The 24604-nt window shown below is 58.8% G+C and overlaps 1 protein-coding gene across 2 annotated transcripts in view; it reads right to left on the minus strand.

The window, feature by feature from the left end:
• CACNB1 (calcium voltage-gated channel auxiliary subunit beta 1) overlaps window positions 1-16829 on the minus strand; it is a 29994-nt gene extending 13165 nt beyond the window's left edge. Inside the window, exons 1-5 of one of the 2 annotated variants that reach the window (XM_084615855.1) lie at window positions 16666-16829; window positions 12365-12451; window positions 3129-3248; window positions 802-924; window positions 467-603 (exon numbers count right to left, since the gene is read on the minus strand). In XM_084615855.1, coding sequence (XP_084471981.1) covers window positions 467-603; window positions 802-924; window positions 3129-3248; window positions 12365-12451; window positions 16666-16752 — 554 coding nt within the window. In that variant the 5' untranslated portion in view covers window positions 16753-16829. The remainder of the gene's footprint in view (window positions 1-466; window positions 604-801; window positions 925-3128; window positions 3249-12364; window positions 12452-16665) is intronic. The other variant, XM_084615854.1, reaches the window with a different exon arrangement.
• Between the last annotated feature and the right edge of the window lie 7775 nt (window positions 16830-24604).

The following is a 24604-nucleotide window of genomic DNA, read 5'->3' on the forward strand; positions in this document are numbered from 1 at the left end:
GATCCGATCAAGGGCCTATCTAGCCAGCTATTCTCCCTACTGTGCCAGTTCAGACCAATGAGTCCATCTACTCCTGCACGTTCCTCCTGACCCCTTCCCAGCCAGTACTCAGGTTCTGCCCTGCAGCATGGGGATGGAAGGCCCTTTGCATCCTCAGCTGGTGTCACTGCTGATCCTGGAGCTGGTTCTCCCCTGCCTGGCCCCTTGTGCAGGAGCTTACCACTGAGCAAAGGGAATGATGACCCAAGGTGCCCAGTAGTGAGCCCACTGGAAGGGGATGTTGATCCTCCTCCCCCCACTCCCAGTCTCACTGGAGTGGATTTGTTCAGAGGGCTAACCTGGGCCTGCCTCAGTTACCCATAACACACTGCTCTCGAGCCCTGGGGGGTCCCAGGGCTCCAGGCTGCACACGGATGCGGCCAGGAGCCATGATTCCCCCTCTATCCCCTCAGCTTGGCTGCTCCACCTTGAGCTCAGGCGATTTTGCCTCATCTTCTGCTCCTGCAGCATCCTCATGTTCTCCAGCTTGACGGGGCTGGGGATGAACCCCACCTCGCAGCCCTCCTTCACCAGGCGCCCAATCCACCAGTCGTTGTTGTATTTCTGCAGGATGGAGAGAAGAAGGGCCTGAGACATGGTGCCCATCCCCGCCCTGCGCCGAGCCTGTCCCATCAATGCTGTGCTGGGCCCGTGTCCTCTCCATGCCAAACCCACACCCAGCAACACAGTGCCGAGCCCCAGTCCCCCTGCCGCGGCGCTCCGCAGAGCCTCAGCCGGGCCTGGGCCCGCGCCGGCCCCTACCTCTTTGATATGCAGGAAGTCTTTGGGTTCGAAGGAGATGGCCATGCCCTGGACCGGCACGTCATCGTTGGGGGACGGGTTGTAGCCCACGTTTGTCCTCACGGCGAATGCCACCGGCTTGGTCTGTTCAGGAGACGGGTTAGCGGTGCGGGGAGGGAGGAGAGAGACGCTGGAGGGGCCCGGGTCTCTCAGACACAAGGCTGCATTGCTCTGGCATTTCAGAGAACGCTGTTACCTAGCGGCTGCAGAGACCAGCCAGGAAGGGGGTAAGCAATCCGGGGCCAAATTCTCACCCCTGATCCAGGAACACGGAACAGCCCCAGCCAACTCCCTCCCCTCCCCTCCTCTCCCCACCATAGGAACCAAGGAAAAGGGGTCCCTCCTCCAAGAAATGGAGTGGACCCCCACCCCAAGAATAAATTCCCCACGGGGCAGCGAGCCAGGCAGGGAGACCAGCCCAGGTCCCCCAAGTCCAGGAGGGGGCCACAATCAGGGCCCTGAGAGGAGCCATGGGTGAGATGGAGCTGAACGGCTCCGGGGACTGGCTGGCTCAGGGGTTGGGCTACGATGCCTGGTGCCTTGAGGCCGCCGGTCCAGAGCCAGGCCAGGTCGGCCGTGAGGAGAGAGGTGTTGCCGTGCGAAGGGTGAGGCGTGTGCGTAATGACTCGGGTGGTTCTTGGTCACAACGGCTGCCCCAAAAGAGGACCTGGGCAACCAAGCTGTCCCACCTATAGAGGGGCCTGCCAGCGCCAGGGGAGATGGGGAAACCCTGCCTGGTCGGGCGATAAACAGAGGCCTTTGCTCTGCCAGCGATGCCGATCTGGTAGCTAGAGCCTTACAGGGCCTTGTCCTTGTCCATGGTGCCCTGGTTCTGCTCACGCACAGAGCTGCGCTAAAGGGCTGGCCCTGCCTGGGAGAGGGGCTGGCACGTCTCCCAATGGACATTACACCTCAGCTGCCAGCAGCAGAGCGAGGGGGTGCTGCGGCTGCAGAGCGTGCGAGCCCACTGCACCATGGGGGGCGGGGAGAGACAGGGGCCTCATTAGCTAATGGCAGCCGGACTGCGCAGCCAGCGAGCAGGGCAGGGCCAACATCTCCCCTCTTCCCAGGGAGCCTGGCTGCGGGCAGGGGAGAGGTGTGCGCTCAGGCCAGGGAAGAGCACGAGGGGCAGAGGTGAGCACCAAGGGGCCGCCCAGGCTCAGCCTGGAATAGAGGGTCCCAGCAGGCCCCTGGGAAGCCTGATGTTCATTGTACAGAGGGGAAACTGAGGTGCGGGGAGGTGAGACGTGCCCAAGGTCAGGCTGGGAATAGAACCCTGGAGTCCTGACGCCCAAATACCAATTGTTCTAACCACTAGTCCACACTCCCCTCCCAGAGCGGTCAATGTCACAGCCCTGATTGTGCCCAGCCCCGAGAGGGCCTCAGGAAGTGATTTTGGGACCTGGTGTCCTCCTGCGAGCTCAGACAGTGGGGTGACCCACGGGATAGCCTCCCACAGGGCCTCTGACCAGAGGAAGAGAGCGTGCCCACCCCCCGTGTGGATATGGCTGCAGGGGTGCGTCCCTGTCACCCACCTGTGGCAGGGCGGCGGCAGTCCCTGGATGAGGTGGGGGGCCCTTCCCCCACTTGGCAGCCGGTGCTAGCTGGCTGGGAGGGGGTGTAATGGAAGGGCTGGGATGCCGCCAGCTGAGGCAGCACCAGCCGGCAGTCTCCTGGCACCAGCACTCTCCCGAGCCCAGCCCGGGTCAATGAGACGTTTCATCAAGATTAGCCAAATGAATTAGCTGATGGTGGTCCCAGGACTGCGGGATTTACGGGCGGCGCTGGGCCCGGGGCCAGCTGCAGCAAGAACAGCTAGTACACTGGGCACGGGGAGGGAAGGAACAGCCAGGGTTCCCTGGCACTGGGCTCCCCCTGCAGAGCGGGGCTCTCTGGAACGGGGTGGCGACTCAGGGCATCCGCACAGCAATGCAACCTGATCCGTCACAGACGGGAAAGGGGCCAGGCCAGAAAGCTGGGGGATGAACTCCTAGCACCAGGGCAGCTTGGCGCTGGGGGTGGGGCTGAGGCGAAACTGGGAACGGAGAAGTTGAACCAACCCCCCCCCACGCTGGCTTAGCAGGTGGGAAGGCAAAGTGCCAGCCACAAGCTGCTGGACAGCCCGTGTTTCCCTGCGTAGCCCCCCAGCCTCTCGATCAGCGTCCACCCTGTGGGCTGGGTACAGAAAGGGACCCGTAGTCCCTGCAGCCTGCACAAGAGGATTCAGAGACCGAACGGGAGTGAAGGAACCTCCCCACCCACCCCCACGCACAAGCCCTGGCACCTACCTTGGCCTTCTCCAGCTGCGCCAGGGCCTGGCGCTCAGCCTCCTTGCGCAGTGCCTCGCGATCCTCCTCCAGAGACACATCTGAGTCTGAGGGGCGGCTGGTGTAGGAATCCGCGGAGCCCTGGAGGAGCAAGCACCCACATCAGAGGCGGGTGGGCTTTGCAGCCTCCCCCGTGGAGGCAGAGCCATGGCCACACAGCCGAGTGAGCCCATTTAGAGCAGCAGGAGATACCCAGGGGGATGCTCTCACCTCCCCATGCACTGATCACCCTGTGAAACCGCGGGGACAGGGGCTGGCCAGGCAGCCTGGCATTGGGCCCAGCTGCCCGCCACGCTAGAGGCGGTTGGATGTCATTCATTATGGACCCATCACCGTGGCCTCTGGGCACTTTAGAAACAAACCATTGACCAGCACAGCCCATCCCGGGCTGTAACAACCCCCGCCTCTGGCGCACGGGGTAAAACCTCCACGGTGTGAGCTAGAGAGACGAGCCCCTAAGGGACCTTAGGCCCCTGCAGGGCACAGGGGTTTGTAGGACTCTGGGGCTCTGCCAGCTCTGGAAGGGGAGAGGGGTCCAATGTAGTGGCTATGGTGCAGGAGTCAGGACTCCTGGGTTCCATTCCGGGCCCTGCCGCTGACTCTCTGTGCCTCGGTTCCCCCTAGTGCGGCGAGGGTTAAACTGAGTGGCAGGGAACAAGGTGCAGCTGTTCTCACCGCTCTGGGATGGAACGTGATAGCGGGGATGGGACAGGGCAGTGCCAGGCTGGGGGGGTGGCATCAGACCACATGAAAGCACCAGCACTGGCAAGAGAAACAGGGCCACAGGCGGGGAGGGGGGGGGACCTAGAAACAGACAGTCCCCCTGGGGTGAGGGGCCTGGAAACCCACATCCTTAATGGGGAGCAGCCTGTGAGCGAGAGGAAATGGAGCAGGGGCAGGAGAACCAACAAGGAGTGGGGTGGTGAGTGAGACTCAGGGGCCTGATCTTGTCTGATCCAGTGGGGCTACGATCCCTGGCCTGTCCCACATCCCCAGCATGTGCCGCTTACCCGCAGGCTGAGGCCTGCTAATGAAGCAGTCAAAGTGCTCTGCCCCCACCCGGCGCCTCTGCTTCGGGGGTTCCGATGCTGGTGGGGAAACTGAGGCACCAATCTTGGCAGTGAACTCAGGGAAGGGAGGAGGCAAAGAGTCCACATGGGGATGGGAGGCATCTGTCTTCTGTGGGGGCAGGCCCCTGCATTCTGGTGGACCCTGACGCACGTCCCCCTGGGGATCAGTGCAGAGGAGACAGGACAGCGTGCAGGCTCTCGGCCCTGCCTGTGACGAATGGAGCTTCCTAGTCACCGGAGAGCCCTGGCAGGGCAGTGAACGCGTGAGCAGGAGCCCAGAGAGAAGGCGAGGGCTCCGGGTGGCATCAGTGCAAGGCGTCCCAGCTGCTGCCATGGGGCATTGGGCTTGGCGCTGCCCCAGCCTCGCCTAGTCATACTAATAGAGCGTGGGCACTGGGCTCAGGGGCCGGGTTTGTTCAGGAATTCGGGGCATCCAAGGAAGGGGGGTTAACCGTGAAGGGCAGTTTAGAGAGGCCTCCTGCACTGTTCTCCTAACTCCCCTCAATCTCGACCCGCAGCTGCCCCACTGTGCCAATTCCTGCCCCCCAGGTCTGCCAAGGCCCTGAATCCTGACCCAGCTCCCCGCAGAGCAGAGACTGCCTGCTAATGACCCTGCATCACCAAATGGCTTGGTATCGGGATCCTAGGGGAAGGGGAGGACTAGCAAACTCATTTCCCTGACTGGCTTGGGGACTCCGTGTTCTCTTGGGGTCCCTCCCCTTCCAGTCCTGCAGCGGGGTTCCCAGCTCGCTTCCAAGTCTCCGGGCCCCGGGGACAGAGATGGCAGCCCTCAGCTGCCTCTGCCCGGGCCCCAGAAACATCAGCGCTAATTAGTCAGCTCTCATGCCACACAGTGAGTTCATCTACCTCCCCGGCTGTGTCAGGAATGGGGGGAGCAGCATCCCATGGCTGGCAGCTCAGAGGGGATCGGGGAACTGATGGGGGTTCCCCTTTAATCACAGGCTCTGCACTCAACTGCTTGGGATCTAAATCAAACCTGCTGCTTTCTCCGCAATCCCAATAACTGAACGACCCCAAGGGGCCAGGAGCTGAGGGCAGGGGGCTATGCTCAGGCCAACCAGAGGGGCTGCTGCAGAGCCCCACAGAGCATCCCCCCTCTCTCAAACCGTGCCAGCCTCCTCTCAGGGCCGTTCCAGGTGCCCTTCGGTCCCAGCTGGGTTTAAACACACCAGCAGGTTTCACTGGATCAAACACAGAGGCATCCTCTGAGGAGCCCCCACTGAGGGAGGCAGCGTGGAGCAGGGGGGACCCCTGCTGAGGGGGGCAGCCTGTGCTGTGTGAGGATGGATGGATCTTTGCAAGCCTGGGCTAACCTCAGTCAGGAGTGGAGATGATTCAGCTGGAGCCGGCTGGAGGGGGGACCACCTCCCCGCAGAGACATGCAAACCCTCCCCCTTCTGGTCTCCCCTTTTTGGCCCCCAACTCTGGCCAGGCAGCTCACCCAGACAGACGGGGTTCGAAGCCAAGGTAGCAGCGTACTCACCTCCTCCGAGTCTTCCAGCCAATACAGATACATCCCGGCCGTGAGCGGGGGGCGCACAGGGGAGGGGGGCAGCCCGGCTGGGAGGGGGGACCCCAGGCAGAGGGGCGGAGGGCTTCGGGAGACGAGGCCAGCAGGCAAGGAGGGGAAGCCACAACGCAGTTTTGCTGAGTATCAAGGGCTTCAGGGGTGGGCATCAGCACCCCAGGGTGGGCTGGGTGGGAGGCCCTCGGGGTGATCTCGCAGAGGTACCATCCGCCCTGGCTCAGGGCTGGGGGAGGCAAGCTCATGAGGCACGGCTGCCCGGCTTCCCCTGCCTCGGACCGGAGCGGAGAGACAGGCAGCCAGGAGCGGATGACGTGGGGCTTGGACGCAATTGGCTCAGTGACCGAGCGAGTGTCAGATATGAGTGCAGCCGGCATGTGGCCCAGCTGGGTACGTGTGCGGGGGGTCGCCAGCCCTTTCAGAATGAAGACGCTGTTCTGAAGCCCTGCAAAGTGGAACAGGGGGTGCTTGCGGGGCTGGGAGGGAGCCCTGTCCCGGGGGGGAGGGGAACAACCCACCCAGCTGAGAGGGATTTCTGGGCACATGGGGGTTTAAGCGAGCAGCTAGTGGGATGTACCACGGAGCAAAGGCATTGGATCGGGGGCCAGGGATGGCACTTAGCCCTGGTTGTGCCATTGGGTGCTGTGCTTGGGGCCAAGACAAATGAGAACGGGGGAGAGGGGGAGGGAGAACTGTCTGGATCCAGACTTCCCCAGCGGCCCTTATTTGCTTCTCCAGCCCCGCGACCCAGAATATTCGAGCACCTGCCGCATGCTAATGAACTCCAAGAGGTGAGTCAGGATCCAGTGGGGGAAACTGAGGCACAGAGCACCTCCCCCACAGGACCAGATTTCCAAGTGCATAGCCCTATGGAAAATCCTCCCCCAGCATGGGTGCTGCACCCTGAAAATTCAGGCCCAAGGTCCCGCAGAGATTCAGCGGCAGAGCCGGAATTCGAACATAGATCTCCTGAGGCCTAGACCCCCAACCCTTCCTTTCCTGGCTCCCAGCCCTCCAAGAACTTCCCCCTCGCCCCACTAATTCCTTTGTAAATGTGAAGCCGGCACAGTCTGTTGCTGGTCTGGGACCAGAGAACCCCCTCAGAGAAGAAACACAGAGATCAGCACAAATTCATGGGGGCGGGAGGGGTCACGGATACCTTGACAGCACAGGATTCCCAACATGTTTCACAGCTCTCTGGAAGCCCTGCCACCCCACCGCCATGCAGCCACCTCGGAGTGGAACGAGGCAGCTGTTTAACAGCGCTCAGCAACAAACAGGCAACGGGGGAGTCTGAACCCCCCCCGTGCGTGGTCAGGAACTAGGTTTTACATCTCCAGAGACAGCCCCTCGAACAGCAGAGCGCCCCCTAGCGCCCAGCTGGAACTGGGGTCAGCCCTGATTCCATGGGCAGGATGGCTCCTACTGAGCCCCTCACCCGGAGCATGGCGCCACCCTGGGGTGTTGGGGTCAGCACTGACCCAGAAGGGAGAGCGCCCCGTCGCCTCTCACTCCCTGATGCCCAAGTTAACCATTTCTCAACCCACTGGGAGGAGGGACAACTCCAGCCTGCTCCCTACAACCAGGAATCCCCCCCAGTGCCTCCCCCTGCCATGGCACATCCTGCTCCTCCCCCGCCCGGAGCCTCAGCCCCCAACCTCCCAGAAGAAACACCCCCACCAGACCCTTGGCTCCGGGGTGGGGGGTTCTCTGTACTGAGATCATGGATGGACAGGAATGTGGAGGGGAGGGCAGAGGGGCATCTGGGGGGAGAGTGGGGCAGAGGGGTTATGGAGAATTCTGGGTGGGAAAAAAGCAGGGGGTGGGGGGGCATGGGCTGAGGTGGAAGCGAGGCTGTGAATGGAGCGAGGAGGAAGCAGGGGGTAGAAGAAGGTTGCGGGGGTGGCAGAAGCAGGGGGTGCAGGAGGGAGGGATTGTGGAGGGGTGCAGGAACCCCTGCCAGCTCAGCTGGCCTTGGAACCACTGTGATTGGGGCTGGCTGGGTGCTACATGGGTGGCCCCATACTGAGGGGGGTCCCAAGTGTTTGGGGGGGGGCACAAGGGAAGGGATGAAGGGCAGCGAGCCTGCCAGAGAGCGTCAGGGTTGGGGAGCAGCCAGGGGGACCCCAGGCCCCCGGAGAGAGTGAGAGCTGTCAAGGGCTGGGGTTGGGGGACGCTCACCAAGACGGGCCGGTGCCCTTTGCTGGCCGTCTCCATGCTGCCGGCGCTGGCTGGGCCTGGGCGCGAGTGGGCAGCACGGAGGGGGGGCTCTGCTGGGCTGCCGGGGCTCATGTTTCACCAACAGTGCAACATTCGCAACCTGCCAGGGTATATTTAGCCCAGTGCAAGGGGCGGGCGAGCGAGGGGGGCTGGCCTGAGCCAAGGGTCAGCCTCGGGTATAGCCACCCTGGGCACACACTCTCTGCTCACAAGCGATCTCAGGGGGTCCGGAGGGGACTGAAAACAGCCAGGCAGCCCCACCCGCGTGCTGGTGCCCCTCTGCCCCCTGCTATTCCAGGCCCCCCAGCTGTGCCGAGGCCCCTCCATCCTGACCCACAGTCCTCCCCCTGCTACCCCAAAACTAGCCCCCTCCTCACAGCAGACCCCGGCTGGAGAGTCAGGGGCACGCTGCGTAGTCCCGGGGGCGCAGACGCTCATTGCAGGGAGCACACGCAGAGCATGCCTCTCGTGAGGTGCGTGGGGGGAAGCTGTCAAAGGGCCAAGGTTCCTCCTGATCCTTGCAGACCCCTGTCTGAGACCGAAGCACTGAGCAGGGCTCTGGGGCTGCTTTCTGACCCGGGTCAAATTCTGGGATGGGTTAAGGCTAAATGGGGTCTGTAACCCGCATATTTTGGGCCAATTCAGCAGCCCCTTCCTCCCAGCCCAGGCCCCCCCACCGCCCATCTCCCGCTCCCTGATCTTCCTGCCAAAGCAGCCCCCAGCTGAGCTATATGTTGCCCCCCAACTGTACCAGCTCCCTCTGGTGCCTCTGATTTCAGGGATCCTGCCCTTGATCCCCTCAGCTGCAGGACCTGGGTGTCCTGGCTCCCCGACAATGGCCTGGACCGACCTCAGCCCCGAGGAAAAGCCAGAAGAGGGGAGAAGGTGGGTTTGCAGAGCCCAGCTCTGTACCCCCTATTCACAGCCCATGCCAGCAGAGGGCAGCACAGCGCCAGGTTCGACTGCCCGGCAGACACGCACACACTTTGGGGGGAGGAGGGACTGGGAACCCCCCCCAATTAACACTCCTGGGGGAGATCAGATATGAATGACCCAACTGCTAACACCCAAATAGAGCTAGACCCTGCCCCGGGCCTCCGCAGTCCCTGCACCCAATTCCCAGCCTCCCCACAAAGTGCGAGCTTCCGGGGGACCCTGGTTCCACATTCTTTGGGGGCCCCATAAGGTACCAGCCTCTCTCGCCCCCATCCAAACCTCAGCTGACCTTGGAGCAAGGTGCTGACCCCATTCCAGCCTCCGTCCCATCACCCTCCACGCTTACTAGCCTCCAGAAGCTACTGTGTTATTGCCAGCCAGGTCCAAGCCCCCCAACGCAGGGAGCTGTCAGTGGGCAGCCCCACAGCCAGCAGGGAGTTCTCCCTCCTCATCGGGTTGGGCTTGTTCCTGGGTGGGGCAGGCAGCTGAGAACCCACCCCACTACCATGAATGAGCCCACGCTGCCCTCTGCCGGGCAAGGCTAGGAAGGGCTCTCCGAAAGGACCTGCACCCCCAGGACCCCAAGATGTGGGAATCAGGCTGAGATTCGTCCCATCAGATATTCCTAGGCATGTAGCCCCTGGATTCACCCTCATGGCCTCCCTGGCTGGGGCTATAACGTACCACCGGAGGCTGTTTCTCTGAAGCAGGGCTCAACCTCTGAGCTGGAGATCCCCCCGCCCCTTCCCACCTCTATTCCAGATCTATCCCCCACCCCCTTCACAGGCGACCTGAGCCGCCCCAGACAGCCACTCAGCCCACCCTCCACCAGCCCTCCCAGCCTCACTGCGGGGGCTCACGCATGATAGCGCCACAGAGAACGGGCCCACTCAGTTCTGGGGTGTTTGAGAAGCGCCTCCATTGGGTTTTGGCCAGTTCTGATCCAGGATCCAGGGGCGATGGGTACTGGGTCTGTCTCTTTGGGTGGAAGGTTCTGCTTTCGGCCTACCGCCAGGCGGAGAGCCCTCCCTCGGGCGGATGGAGGGTTCAGGGCCTTTCGGGAGCCCGTGAATGAGCCCAGGGCACAGGGAAAATCCCGCTAGCCCAGGTGCGTGTCCCCCAGGCCCCAGGTCTGTGACCCCAGCAGCCTCATCATCGCCCCAGGGGGCAGCAGGGAAATGGCCAGGCCCAGAGTTTTCCCTAGGGCACCTCTCCAGCCTTCTCCCTCTCGCTCTGGAGGGTGGAAATACAAGGCAAGCTGGCCCTTTAAATCCTCTCTCTGCATGGGGGCCTCGCTCCAGGAACCTTCTCCAGGGTAACTGCCACCTCCAGCATCTTCCCATGTCATTGCCATGGGAACCATTCACCCACCCACCCCCCTCTACTGGGGGGACAGGTCATAGGACCCCTCTCTCCAGCTGTTTATCCCCTTCCCCTTCACACATGGGGGGGGCGCTGGAGGGGATTAAGCCACACCCACCCCAGCCCAGACTTCCAGCCCCCCGCCCTCCAGTGTAGGGCTCAGTCCAGTGCAAAATCTAACGTCCCAAGCACTGGGGCCTTGTCCCGTCCCCTGGGGGTGATGACCTCGCCCCCGCCTGAGATCGAGCTCCATCCAGCCCAGCCAGTGCCTTCTCTCGGAGTCTCCCCACTGGCTGGCTCCCCATAGGGCAGAACCGGGGAAGGGGGGGGGGCTGCCAGGCGATCACCCCGTTAGCTCCAGGGGCTGAAGCTTTCGATGCTGGGTCCTTGGAGGCCTGCCCAGACGCAGCCGTTGGGTTCTGGTTCTAGACAGACAGGCGCCGGCTGGACTGACCACCCCACTCTCCCCCCAGCGGCCTAGCCCCGGGATGCTGCCCCCCACAAACCATCCATCTCGCAGGGACTCAGCTGTTTCATTAGTTAATGTCTATTCCAGCCCCCCCCCCGCCTCCCCCACAGGGGGTTGCTATGGAGACCACGCTGCTTCCGGCTCGGAGATGTTTCTGGGCTGTTTGATGGGGAGGGACGGGGACGCAGAGTGATGGTGGCTGGAATGGGTGGGGGGAGTGACAGCAAAGGGAGTGGGGGAAGACAACGCTGCAGGATCTACCCAGCTGTCAACTCCAGTCCCAGCCACGCTGCTGGATCGATAGCCAGCTCCCCTCCCTGCCCTGAAGGGGGAGGAGCGCTGGCTCTGTGCATCTTATGGATGGGGAGAAAACCAGAGCTGGTCCAGTCCTGGCCTCTGCAGGGGGTGGGGGGGCACTGTGGGGAGCCTTTGCCAGGTGTGGGGGGCATTGTGGGGAACAGGGCCAGAGGGCTGGCTGGAGGAGCTCCCGGCGACTCCAGCCCTGGTCTCCCCAGCAGGGGGCGCTGCAGGGATCAGGGCAGGAGCAGAAAGAATGGGATGGGAGAAGCATCAGAAGAGCCATAGCAGAGCTGTGCTGTACAGCGGAAAGGGGGCACATTAACCCCTTCCCTCCCCTGACCCTGCCAGCTACAGCCAGCCCCCCACCCCACTCCTCCCCCAGCCAAGCACGCCCTGCCACCCCCCCCCGATGTGTGCGGGCAATAATCCCTGGCAGTGAAGGGGTTATGGCCACGCTGTGTGGGCATGGGCACGGACACAGCTCACATCAGCCCCAGGATGAAAAGAGACCCCAGGGCTCTGATCCCAGCCCTCCTGTGACCTTTCCCCCGCTCGGGGGGGGGAGGGGGCAGCTTTGACTTGGGGCTCCCCCAGATGCCCAGGTTCCTCTCCTACAGGCCTAGAGTCAGCGTACCAAAGGGGAAGGGAACCATGCAATTCTTGTGTCCCCAACTCCATCACCCTCCAGCGGTACAAACCGGTCTTACTAAGATGCCATTTCTGCCCTTAAAGAAACACAGCAGATTAAACCGAACTGTAGATTTGGGCGGGAGGGTGGATTCTCCACTGGCCTGCAGAGGTAGGCACTGGTTTGGTCTCCGCACTGCTGAGGGTGACGCACACACCCTATTCTCTCCCATGGGCACTTGACGTTAGTTCTTTCTTGTTCCTTTCCTCACTCTGTAGCTGCTTTAGACTGAAAGGGGCCGGCCATGGCACTTGGCAGATGGAAACAGAACAGCACAAGAGCTGGGAACACGATGCTGTGGCTGTGGGCAGGGATCGAACCCAGGATCCTCAGCACTGAACCCTCAAGACCCTGTTGCTCAAGCTAAAGGAGTAACTGAGAGCAAGGAGGAGACTGTTACAGCAACTGGGGCTAGCCACTAGGGGGCAATGGGACCATCTGCCCTACGCTGCTGTATTACATCTATTCCAACACTCCCAGCTGCCGAATCAATGGTGCAAAGCAAGTTAAATCCCACATCTCATGGCGAGGGACCCCTGGGGCTCTGTCCCCTCTCCTGAACACGGGATGCCGAGGCTATGGGAGCTCCCACCCCGCTGTCCTTACCTGTCTGACGAAGCTGTTGGAAGTCGTGTCCGAGGAGGTGCTGCCATCAGAGCGTTTAAACCTGCTCTTCCGCTTGCTGTATTTCCCCTGGAGGAGGGAGGGACAGCCTGGTTAACGAGCATGCAGGTGCTTACAGAGGGGCGGGAGCAGACAACTGCATGGCATACCAGAAACCTGTGGAACTCCCTGCTGCGGGACATTGCTAAAGTTAATGGAGGAGTTACCCTGAAATCTGCTTTGCCACGCCTTCCATCGGAGGATCTCAAAGTACTTTACAAGCACAAATTAATTAAACTTCATTCCTCTCCTGCGAGTATCATTACCCCCACTGTACCGCTGGGGGGAAACCGAGGCACAAAAAGGGAAAATGCTTTACTCATGGCCACACAGCAAGTCAATGGGAAAGCGGAGAGCAGAACACAGGAGCCCCACTCCAATTGAGCCTATAAACAGTCCTATGACCACACTAGACATCCGTATGGCTGAGAATAGAGTGAGCTGCTTGAATACAGATGACAAGCCTAATGCTTCAGGGCATCAGGTCATCAGCTCATGAGGCCAGGAAGGAATCTCTCCCCTCACGGTAGCATATCACACCACAAGGAGGCTGCCTTCCCCTGTGGCCAGCGGCTGGGGACAGATGGACCCCAGGCTAAACATCCTGCTGAGATGGTCTGAGATGGTCTATTCCACTGTGAAAATCCCTCGGATCGCAGACCCTTAGGACATGTCCCCATCTAAACACCCACCTGGGCCTGGCCTGGCTATGGGATCCCCTTCCCTATGGGGCTGCTGAGTCTCCCACAAAGGAGCCAGTGACCCCCACAGGTCCCTGGCACTCACACGGCACACTGGGAGTGCAGGAGGCAGGGCTGGAGGGCGGGGTCGCCCTCCAGGGAAGCAGCTGGCTCCCAACGCCGCACGGTCACCTGATGCGGGTGCCAATCAATAGGCAGCTCCAGGGCTTTAATAGCCTCGCTGGGTTCCCAACCAATCTGGCGTCACAGCCAGGCTCTAATCACTGGGGGGGGGGAGCTAATTGCAATGCTGGCCATGTCAGCTCACCCCGATGGAAACAGGGAGGCGCGCGCCAGTCAAGGGCAAACGGCACTGGACCGGGGTGGGCCTTTATTGCAGCCGCTGCCGGGGCCCCCCCATATTGCTCTGGGGAGGATTCAAGAACTGTGGGGGGGACCCCACCCCCCTACCCCACAGACAGCAGCATGTTTATAGGGTAACCATCGATCACATGGCATATTCGGGGTGGGGGGGAGCTAAATGCTCAGCTAGCTGAAGGGGAAACCAAGGAACAGAAGAGGGAAGTGGCTTGCCCATCAGAGGCCCCTGTGGGGAAGACAGCCTGGGAGCAGCTTTACTGCCCCGTGTCGATGGGCGGGGTGAGGCGTCTGCCCACCTGTCCCCATGGGTGCTGCAGGGCTGGGGCCGAGCTCCGGACAGATGTACAGGGGGTGGGGGCCTGAGCTGTGTTCTCCAGTGAGATCCGGAGAGCTCCCCCTGTGCCCAGGTAATGGTGGGGCTCAGTCTGCGTGCAGAGGTGTGGGGTGTTTAACACATCACACCCACTGGGCCTAGCAAAGGCAACTGATTCAGCATGGAGCAGCTCTCGGGCCATCCTCAGGGGCCTCGGATTGAATCAGCCGGTTGGTCGTCAGGGAGAGGGGGGGAGAGAGAGGATGTGGGGCTGATTGGATTTGCAGCCAGTCTGTGCCCACTCAACTCTCTCCCTGCCCCACAACCAGGGTGGGGGCAGTGTGGGCTCCAGAGATCACCCTGCTGCTGCCCAGAGCCGTCCCCTCTGTGCCAGGGTCGGGGTGGGATCCACAGGGGCAGAGGCTGAGCCCAGGGAAGGGGTTCCAGTCCCAGGCTCATGGACCCTCCAGGGGAGGCCCCCAGCTGCCAAAGAGATGAAGGGGGTGGGGCTGCGATCCACACACACACCCCTACCCTGTGCAAGGAGCTGTACACACACCCCTACCTCCATGCAACAAGCTGTACAAACACACACCACCTCTGTGCAATGAGAGCTGTGTACACCCACACACCCCCTTATCTCCGTGCAAGGAGCTGTGTACACACACACACACACACACACAAAACGTACTATACACACACCCACCCCCACACAATCAGAGCTTACTACACACACACACACTCCAAACACCTCCCTAGTGACACAAGCGCTCACCTCCACTCCTCCCCCTCGTGCACAGGCTCTGGTGCTCTCCTTCCTCCCACCCACGCAGGCCCCAGCAGCCATGCAAACGCACACACAACACACCTGCTGCTACTGAGTCATCCCATGACCTAGCGGCTCCTCTTCCAACAGAGCCTGGCAAAGGCTCCAAATACCCGGCTGGTGGCAAAGACTTAGACAGAAGGAGCTAGCAGCTGGGAGCTTCCCTACAGCCCGCGCTCCTGCACCATCCTCTACAGCACCTCCTGCTGGGAGAGGCTGGGGTTGGAGTAGCCAAGATTTCCACCCCACCCGCAGCCAGTGCTCCCTACAGAAGGTCAATTGCTGCTGGACCCTTCTGCTGCTGTCCTTGAGGGCCCAGTCTTGCTTCCCTCCACCCCGATGCGGGCAGGGTCATCACAGCCCGGGGGCGTCAGTCCTTTTCCAACGGGTTCCTCCCAAAGCTCCCAGTGAGTGTGAGGCCTTTCTGCACAGGGCAAGCGGTCAGGACATGTTGGGGCAGGTCTCGGAATGAGCCAGGCGCATCCCAGAGGGACAGCTGGGCCCAGTTGCTGCCCAACCCACAGACACGTGGTCTCTGAGCAGGGCAGGCGTTGGTATTTTTAGGATTCTTCCCCACCCCCATCTTTCCAATCGGGGCCCCTCCCCCGTCACATTCACTGTGCCTCCATGGGCGGCTGGGATCCCCCATCCAGAGGGCTGGTGCAGGGCATAATTTGTAACGAAAGAGGTACCGACACTGCAAGCTCAGAGGTGCTGGGGCTACAACCCGCCAAGCCTAGAGGGGTCCGGGCTCAGCCCTGGCACAAATTAAGCACTGGGTTGGTAGCTCTCCAGGTGGGGAAGGGTTAATCATGGCCATTTACAGAGCCAGATCCTAAGCTGGTGGAGGCTGGTTCGGTGTTTCCCAGCCCTGTGTTGAGGGCCTGGCACTGCCAGGGTGTCTGGGTGCTACCAGGAGCCTCTCCCCACTTGCCTCTCCAAATCGCCTGGTGCTGGGGGACAAAGGGGCTGCGTGTGGACAACACCCAGCAACGTGACTGGGAGGATGTGCTGAGCTGGGTCAGACCAGTGGGTCCATCTTGCCACTGCTATCCTGTCCCCCTCCCCACCCCGCTCACTAGCCCTGACCAACAGGTCCAACCTGCCACTGGGATCCCCACCTGAGTACATCAGAGCAATGGCCCATCTGTGCTGGCATCCCCGCCTCCTGCTACATTGGCTCACGGCCTGTTTCCAGCAGAGGCAAAGTCCCCTGGTACCAACTGGCAAGGGGATGGGGCGGGAAAGGGGTGTGGTGACTCCGGAGAGGGTTTCCCAAATTATCCTGTATGTTCCAAAGTTTCCCGGAGCGACACCTGCCCTTCGCTAGCTGCCGTTCCTGGCAGCAGCCCAGGGCACCCTACGCAGTGGGACTGATCCAGCCCCACAAACCCCTCGGGATCATTCCCCACATTTCCAGCTGGGGAGACTAAGGTGACACAGCAAACGAACAGCAGGGTGGGGACTAGAACCCAGGTGCCCGGACGCCCCGTCCCCTGCCTGCTCTAACTAGGAGACCGCACTCTTCCAGCTCCGGGGGAGGCACCCCTAGGACCCCCCCTCCCATCTCCTCTCGGCTGGCTTTGGCACCCATTGCAAAGTTTGGGGGTCGCCTCCCTTGTGATCTCTGGGCATGCGGGGGACACCTGCAGGATGTAGGGCATGGGGTGGGGGGACCCCGCTTGGCCTGGCTGGGGCAGCAGGAGCCCGGTGGGGCCAACAGGGCTTTTGTGCTAAGGCTGAAAGCCGAGGGCAGCTGGGAAGGGCTGATCCCCGGGGAGGGGAGGGCGGAAAGCCGCAGCCAGGCGGAGATTCCTCCAATCCCCCCACATCGGTTCGAATCCCCCCCCAGCAAGACTCACCCCGACCCCGGGAAAAGCAGAGACCAGTGAGTCATTGGCCGGCTCCACCCGCCCTCCGGTTCCGATCGGGTCCAGTCCCACCCCCGCTATTTCTGGCTACAAAGCTCCCCCCCCCGGCTGCGGGAGACGCCCCCCCAGCGGCGGTGGCAGGGGGGGTGTTATCCCCCCTCCCGCGGTCCCACCTGGAGGCCGGGGTTGTCGAACACGTCCATCTGGATCTCCTGGGTCGAGCTGCGGGGTGTCCGGGCCATGCCGCCCTCCCGAACCATCGGGCTCCCGGCGTCTCGGCCTGGCTCGCCCCGGACTCGTGTCCCAAGCCAGCCCCGGCGGAGGAGGAGCCCGGGGCGGGGGCGCGTGTGGGGGCGGCCACACAATGCGCAGGCGGGGCGGGCGGAAAGGGGGGGGGCGCGGCGAGGTTCGGGGGCTCGCCGGCCCCCGGGGGGGGTGGTCCAAGCGCCCCCCTCCCCCAGCAGAGGGGCTGAGCGATGGGAGGGGCTGGAGAAGGGAGCGCCCAGGAGGCTGGAAGGAGAGACAACCCCCCCCCATCCAACCAGCCCCTATACAGCCAGGAGACCCCCCACACACCCCGATTCCCATCTCCCCCTACTGAGGGGCCTGGCTGCCCAGCAGTGCCGGGGGGGGGGGGGCAGATGACAGGGAAGGTCAGCCCTGGAGTGGGGACTCCCAGGGGGTGAAGGACTGGCTGGGGGGTGGCCTTATGCCTCCCTGCCCCCACACAAAGCCCCCTGAGTCCAGGGCGATGGCTGGGCGGGGGGCTCCAGTGATCAGTCCCCTCCCTGTTGCCCAGATGGCTCTGGCTTGCTCTGGGGGGTTGAGGACACCACTGCCCTACGACTCCCCCAGGTCCTGCTCAGATATGGCCATGGGTATTTTACTGCCCTGCTGGGCAGCTATTCCAGACCCACAAAGGGCTGGGATTCCTTGTCCCTGCCCCTAGTAGGCAGTGTGCCTAGGGAGGGCTCTTGACATATCAATTCCAACCCACACCCCAGCTGGAGAGCATGTGGTAACCTGGTGTGGCTTGAGAGAGATTTCTGGGCACCAAGGCGGAGATCCCCCACTGGGCCGGATTGCCTTGTTTCCCGTCAGGTCACAGGGTCAGTGCAGGCATGGGTGCCATGCTGCCGGGATGTGCGTGCAGCCAGGGGAGCTTGGTTGGGAATAGGTCACAGCCTCCCAGAGCCCCTGCCTCAACAGCCTGCTGGAAAGCGACCAGCTGTATTGCTTAGCTGGCCCTATTGTGCAGCGATGGCTGGCCTGGGTCTCCAATGCTCTTCTCCTGGACTGTTCCTCAGTGCAAGATTCTCTGTGGCTCTTAACCCTCTCACCTCGCTCCCACTTCACTCTGCACCCTCTTTTCACCCCAACCCCTTTCCCCCACCAGATCCTTCCTGAGAACCCACCTGCCCCAGGGCTCATTGGGGGCTCCCAACAGGCCCTGATGATCCTCAGAGCCAACCGCATGCCATGCAGTCTCTACATCCCAGCACAGAGGGAGCACCATGGCAGGGGCAAAGCAGCAAATGGGGCTGCATCAATGTCCCTGGGACGATAGGGGAGAAAATCCACATGGCTGGTGGGATTTGTGGCTAATTAGGAATGAAGCATGGGGACCTGGGTCTGCGCTTCCCCATCCCCTCCCTTGTCTCACTCCTAATTGGGCTGCGGCTTTGCCTGAGCATTGGGATGCGCCAACACCAGAGTGGAGAGGGACGTAGGTCTGGGCTGGGCTGGCTACCCAGATAACATGCACAGCTCTGGAAACCAAAGTGCAGCAAATAAACCCTTGTGTCCAGCTCGATGAAAGGGGCCCACTGGGCAGCCCCAGAGCCTGAATCCTCCCCTTGGCCATATGGTCCGTCTGTGGCTCTCAACCCGCCCTATAAGGTGTGGTGGCTGAATGGTGAGCGAGTCTCCCTTGATCTCACACTGAAAAGCTGCATCCAGTCCACCTAGCTTCAAAACGAGGGCCTGATCCATCAAGGCAGGGCCAGCAAAGGTGGTGAGATGGGCTGTTCCCTTGGGTACCATTGGCTGTGAAACTGACGCGGCTTGGTCAGGTGAGCTCAGTGAGCCCCTGGCTGGGGGAACTTTGACTTGACTCCCTATGAACGACCTACTCAATGCTTGTCTTCTCTGCTGAGCATGCCAACACTGAGACTGACCAGTGCCCGTGTGTCCAATTAGAATTGAGCTGAGATCCATGGCACTCATCTCACCTCAGCAATTAGGCAGTAATCGGCTTCAACCACAACTGCCCAAGACTGGATTTGAGCAGACTGCTGAAGGTCCCTGTGTCCCGTACCATTCAGCTTGCTTTTGTCCCGAGGTGGCTATGGAGTCTTATCTCCTTGCTTTTGGAGAGTGAGGGGGTGGATCTGAAGGGACAGATCAACCCACATCCCCTCTGCCAGGGTGGAGGTTAGAGGTCCAGTCCCAAGCCGAACGGAGGCCCTAGAAGGTTAAAAATGAACCTCTCTGCAGGGAGCTGTGGATTCACTCCAGGGAGCTGGCTCCTTCCTGGCCTCTGCAGCTGAGAGACAAACTGTCCAAGAACACGGGACACCCGATGCAAGAGAGATTTTCCATGATTAGAACCCATCTATCACTGACGGGCTGAGGTGTGACGGCAGTGCCCAAGCACTGAATCATATTTAATCTCCACTTTGCAGGCTGGAAAAATGAGGCACAGAGAGAAATGACTTGCCCAAGGTCACACAGCTAATTGGTGGCAGAACCGGGAATAGAACCCGGGCATCCGGTCAGGCTCTAGCCACACTAGACCACGCTGCCTTCCCCCAGCTTTGGAGGGTGGGGATCCAGCTTGGATGACTGTGACAATCCGAGTCCAGACACCCCAAGGGGCGAAAAGGGGGTCTGAACCCCAAAGAATATGCAATTGACTCACCTGGTTCTATACAATGTGATGGTGGATGAATACATCATGGAAGGTCTTTCATGAAAGCTTGTGATGTTCTGGACTTGCGGAGCACCAGGAGAGCTGCATGCAGGGTATGACTGTAGGTACATGTCATCGCATGTGTATACGTGTAGAACCTTGTAACTGTGGTGCGTCTACAGCGTCACCTCGCAACAGGTGGTGAAGGGGTCAGGCAGAGATGGGAGGGGCACCAAGCCAGTTGCTTACAGGAAACCAACTTCAAGTACCCCTTCATTGTCCAACCAGGAAAAGACAATGGTGGACCATTAGAGTTAATGGAAAGACATGGAGACAACTGGGAATTCCCCCCACTCTGAATACCCAAGAGTCACCATGCCAGGAATGAAAAGAAAAAAAAAAAGCCTTTTAAAACCAGGTTTGTGTCTGAGGTTTTTTCCCAGAAATTGAAGGGCTGCCTTTAAGTGCAAAGCTGTCCCTGAACCGCTGGGTCTTTCTATGATGGCTGGGGCATGCTGGGAAACCATTTGGAGGCAACAGGTACTTTATAGTAGAAAAGGGGATTTGTCTAATATAGAAGGGTAAAGTCTGAAGTTGCCTCTTTTTGTTCTGTGTGACTGGTCTGCGTTTGCTTTTCCTGTTTCACTTTTGAATCTGTGACTTTTTTTCCCCTATTAAATATGCTTTTTGTTAATTTTTGCCCCCAGCAGGTCTCTGGTGCGTGAACTGGGTGGAGTGGGTCCGCCAAAGTGAACTGATACCTGGGGGCTCTTTGCACACCTTCGGGGGTGACAAACCAGAAGGGAAAAGTCCGAGTGCCTGGTAGATAGGAACTCGGGGTAGATGGAATGGGGAAGACTTGGGACTGGAAGGGCCCTGCAAAGAGTGACTAAGTTGCTGGAAGCCAGGGTGAGACCTTTGGCCTGTGTGCTGGCTAATGGTGTCAGGTCTCTGAGACACAGCACTGTCGCATTAAGGCAGACAGTGACAGAACCCCTCACTGGGCCCAGAATGTCCCAGTGACATCAGAACTGCCCCGGCCTCTTCGTCCCAAACTCCAAACCAAGCCCTGAATCGATACAACGTTGGTTGGTTGGTTTTTCTTCCCACCCATCGCACCGCACGTCCCATTCCTGCTTCCAGTTGGCAGTGAAACATCCAGGCCATGAGGTGGGAGCCTGCTCTCCTTTGATTTTTGTCCCAGCTGGAAGCAGAAAATCCTAGAGTCCCCAGAGGGCGCGACTTCTCCCAAGGTTTCCCATCTGCAGAAGGATCCCAATGTTCCAGCATTTCCCCGACGTTCATGATGTCATGAGACACCCGAGTTAGGGATCCCAAGTTAGGGGCAGATGGGAGGCTGGAGATCATGGCCATGCAGACAGTCCCACCACCATTCAGAGTCTCCCCCTGGACATGACCCTCCCAGTGCATGGAGCAGGCTGTGTTCTCATCTCTCCCCTCCCTGCCAGACTAGACCCCAGAGATGGGCTTGGACCAAAACCCGTATCTAAGCAGTCCCACACATCCAGATGTGACTCCTACCCATCCCCCTCTCCTGACATGGGGATGCCAGGCCAGATTGGAAATGACCTCTCTAGACCAGAAACTCCTTGTATATCCTGCTTCCAGCTAGGACAAGGGAGATGGTCTTACCTGGGCTTCAGTGCAGCAGCCTCTCCAGGAGGGTTAGCCTGGAGGCTCCCCTCTCCCATGTCGGCCTGTTTGTGAAGACACCATCCAGCTAACCTTCCTGAGAGGAGCAATTCACTGAGCATCTCGGACAGCTGCAGCTGTTTCCTGGATATTGTTTTTCCAGCTTGTCCCCCCTTCCCTCCTCCCACAACCCACCAGCAACCGTAATCCCCCCCAGGGACCCTGGCAGCGAACAGAAGCTGGGCAGGAAGAGTGGGAGGGAGAGGGGAGTGGGGGGATGGGAGAAAGATGATGGGTGAGCAGAGGGAGCCATAGATTGGGAGATGGGGCTGGGGGGGGGAGCAGAAGGGAAAGAGCTGCTGGAGGGAAGGTGAACACACAGACAGCAGGCAGCTGCATGGGAGTATAACACAATTACAGATCTCCCTTTACATGGCCAGAGCCTCTCCACCCGCCAGGCGCACTTAATCACCACCTCCACATTTTAGTAGTAAACACTGCAAGCAGATGGTGGAATGCCAGTGGAGCCCCTGGGTGGACTGCTGCTGTGAGGCAGCAAGGGATGGCCTCAGGCCCATCCTAAATGCCAGCAATATAAGGTGTTACCTCAAGGAGATGTCTTTCCCCCCATAGCGCTCTTTACAAATAGATGCAGCCACCTCTGGGGCAGAGCAGAGTACCTTTTGTGAGCAATGATCCACTGGAAAACAAAACCCAGTGCAAGATGCTAAGGAAGACATTTGAAAACACATAGACAGGAACCTCTGGCAAATTTCATTGTTTCCTAGGAGAGATAAGGGCATAAACAATATCACACCAACCCCCGCAGCATTCTATAAATGCTGCAACCCCACTTCTAGGCTTCATTCTGGTGCTTTTGCACCATGTGAGAAAACAGCCAGATTTCCCCACCTGGGAATTCCTCCAGTTTAGGGGAATTCCCCTGGAGAGCATAGGGCAAAACATGATTCTTCCACAGGAGCTGGGAAGCAACTATCTCCCCTCCCCTGTACAGACCCAGGGGTCTGACCAAATGTGTTATGGGGATGTATTTTTATTTGCCTTTCTCTTTGGCATCAGCCTGTGTGGCCAATGCTAGAGGCAGGATCCTGGAACTGGTGAGCCAGTGGGTCTGAGCCAAGTTTCCAACACACGTTCCTTTAGCAGGTATTTCCAGGTTTGGAGTTTGTTTTATGAAAACAACAACTCGGTTTTTAAACTCCCTAAATCTGTGTTTATCTGTGTTTTTCTCGCTTAATGAACCAAGAATCTGTTCCTGTCAGGTCTCCTTCTCCTACCATATGTTGATCATTTTACACCAGCCAGATTCCAAATGAGCCATGAGATGGAATCTAGTCTGAGTATTTAACAAGCAGCCTTAGCCTTTGGTCTGATTTTCTAGCCAATTGCAATTTTCAGACATGACTTTCAAAGGAGGAAATATGCCTAAACGCTGCAAAAAGTGGGGATTTGGGTGCTTTTCAACTTTTAGTTTATAAAAAGTGTGCTGTGCTGGAAATGGCCCAACCTGATGATCACTTTAGATAAGCTATTACCAGCAGGACAGTGGGGTGGGAGGAGGTATTGTTTCATATTCTCTGTGTATATATAAAGTCTGCTGCAGTTTCCACAGTATGCATCCGATGAAGTGAGCTGTAGCTCACGAAAGCTCATGCTCAAATAAACTGGTTAGTCTCTAAGGTGCCACAAGTACTCCTTTTCTTTTTGCGAATACAGACTAACACGGCTGTTACTCTAAAAAAAAAAGTGACATTTTTGCTTGAGTGGAATTTGTATCAGTTTAAAAGTGGAGCTTCAGTTATATTTTGCAAACGAGGCAATTGGAGAATCACTTTTTAAAGAAACAGGACCATTTATACATTTATATTTTTGTTAGTCTCTCCTCTTGTTCCAAGAACTCTTAAGCTTTGAGATCCTGGAGAAGTTCTGAACACCCCAAATTCATACAAATTTCAGCCCCTTTCTGGATCAGACTTTCTTGGACATGGGGTAAATCAGTGACTCTCTCTGGGCCTGAATCTGACTCTGGTTTTACATTACCCCTTTTTTCATGGAGATGCTCCTGGTTGACATTGCATGAGGGGGGAGTTAGGCCCCCTCGTGCCTCAGTTTCCCTAGCTGGACAACGGTGACACTGATACTTACCAACCTCACATGGGGCCTGTGAGGATTAATTAATGTTTGCAAAGCGCCAGAAGGCAGGGATAAGAGGTGATTGGGAGTCAGGACTCCTGGGTACCATTCCAAGGTCTAACATTGGTTCACTGTATGAGTTTGGGTTAGTGGTGACCATCTACAGGTCAAGGACAAGCACATACAGGCCCAATGGCTACCTGCAAAGCTGTGATTATGGCCTGCCCCATAGCTTTGGTTCCTGTTTCATGGCCGGCCTTTAACCTGGCATAGCCTATCCCATAGCTACCCCCACACCTGATCTGGCCCAGGTCCCCAGCCTAGTACACCTTATCCCATAACTTCTCTACTGTCCCTCATTAACTTAGCTCCTACCCCACGGCTAACTTCCAATCTGACATAGCTATCCTCCAGCCTAGAACAGAATCAGAAATGTAGGGCTCGAAGGGACCACAAGTCCAACCCCCTGCATGAAGGCAGGGCAAAGTGAACCTACAGCATCCTTTACAGGTGTTTGTCCAACCTGTTCTTAAAAACCTCCAATGATGGGAATTTCACAAGATCCACTGGAAGCTATTCCAGAGCTTAACTACCCTTATAGTTAGAAAGTTTTTCCTAATATCTAACCTAAATCTCCCTTGCTGCAGCTTAGCCCCTTTACTTATTGTCCTACCTTCAAAAAAAGAAAAGGAGGACTCGTGGCACCTTAGAGACTAACAAATTTATTTGAGCATAAGCTTTCCTGAGCTACATCACATGCACCCGATGAAGTGAGCTGTAGCTCATGAAAGCTTATGCTCAAATAAATCGGTTAGTCTCTAAGGTGCCACAAGTCTTCCTTTTCTTCTTGCAAATGCAGACTAACATGGCTGCTACTCTGAAACCTGTCCTACCTTCAGTGGCTATGGAGCACAATTGATCAGCAGCCTCTTTATAACAGCCCTTAGCCTACCTGCAGATTGTTTTCAGTCTTCTTTTCTCAAGACTAATATACCCAATTTTTTTAACCTTCCTCCGTGGAAGCGCCTCGGCGTTTCAAAACCTTTGATCATTTTTGTTGCTCTTCTCGGGACTCAGCCCAATTTGCCCTCATCTTTCCTAAAGCATGGTGCCCAGAACTGGACACAGTGCTTCAGCGGAGGCCTCCCCAGTGCCGATCAGAGCGGGACAATGACCGCCCGCCTCTTACACAGGGACATGCGTGTTAATACACCCCAGAATGATTCTAGCCTTTTCCTCAGCTCATCAGGTTGTTGATCCATATTCAATTTGTGATCCATTGTCACCCCCTAAGCCTGCTGATGACAGAACATCAGCAAGTGGTAGCTGATGACTGAACAAGGAGTAATGGTCTCAAGTTGCAGTGGGGGAGGTTTCGGTTGGATATTAGGAAA

The sequence above is a fragment of the Lepidochelys olivacea genome, assembly GCF_965140295.1.
Source record: "Lepidochelys olivacea isolate rLepOli2 genome assembly, chromosome: 27".
Classification (NCBI taxonomy): Eukaryota; Metazoa; Chordata; order Testudines; family Cheloniidae; genus Lepidochelys; species Lepidochelys olivacea.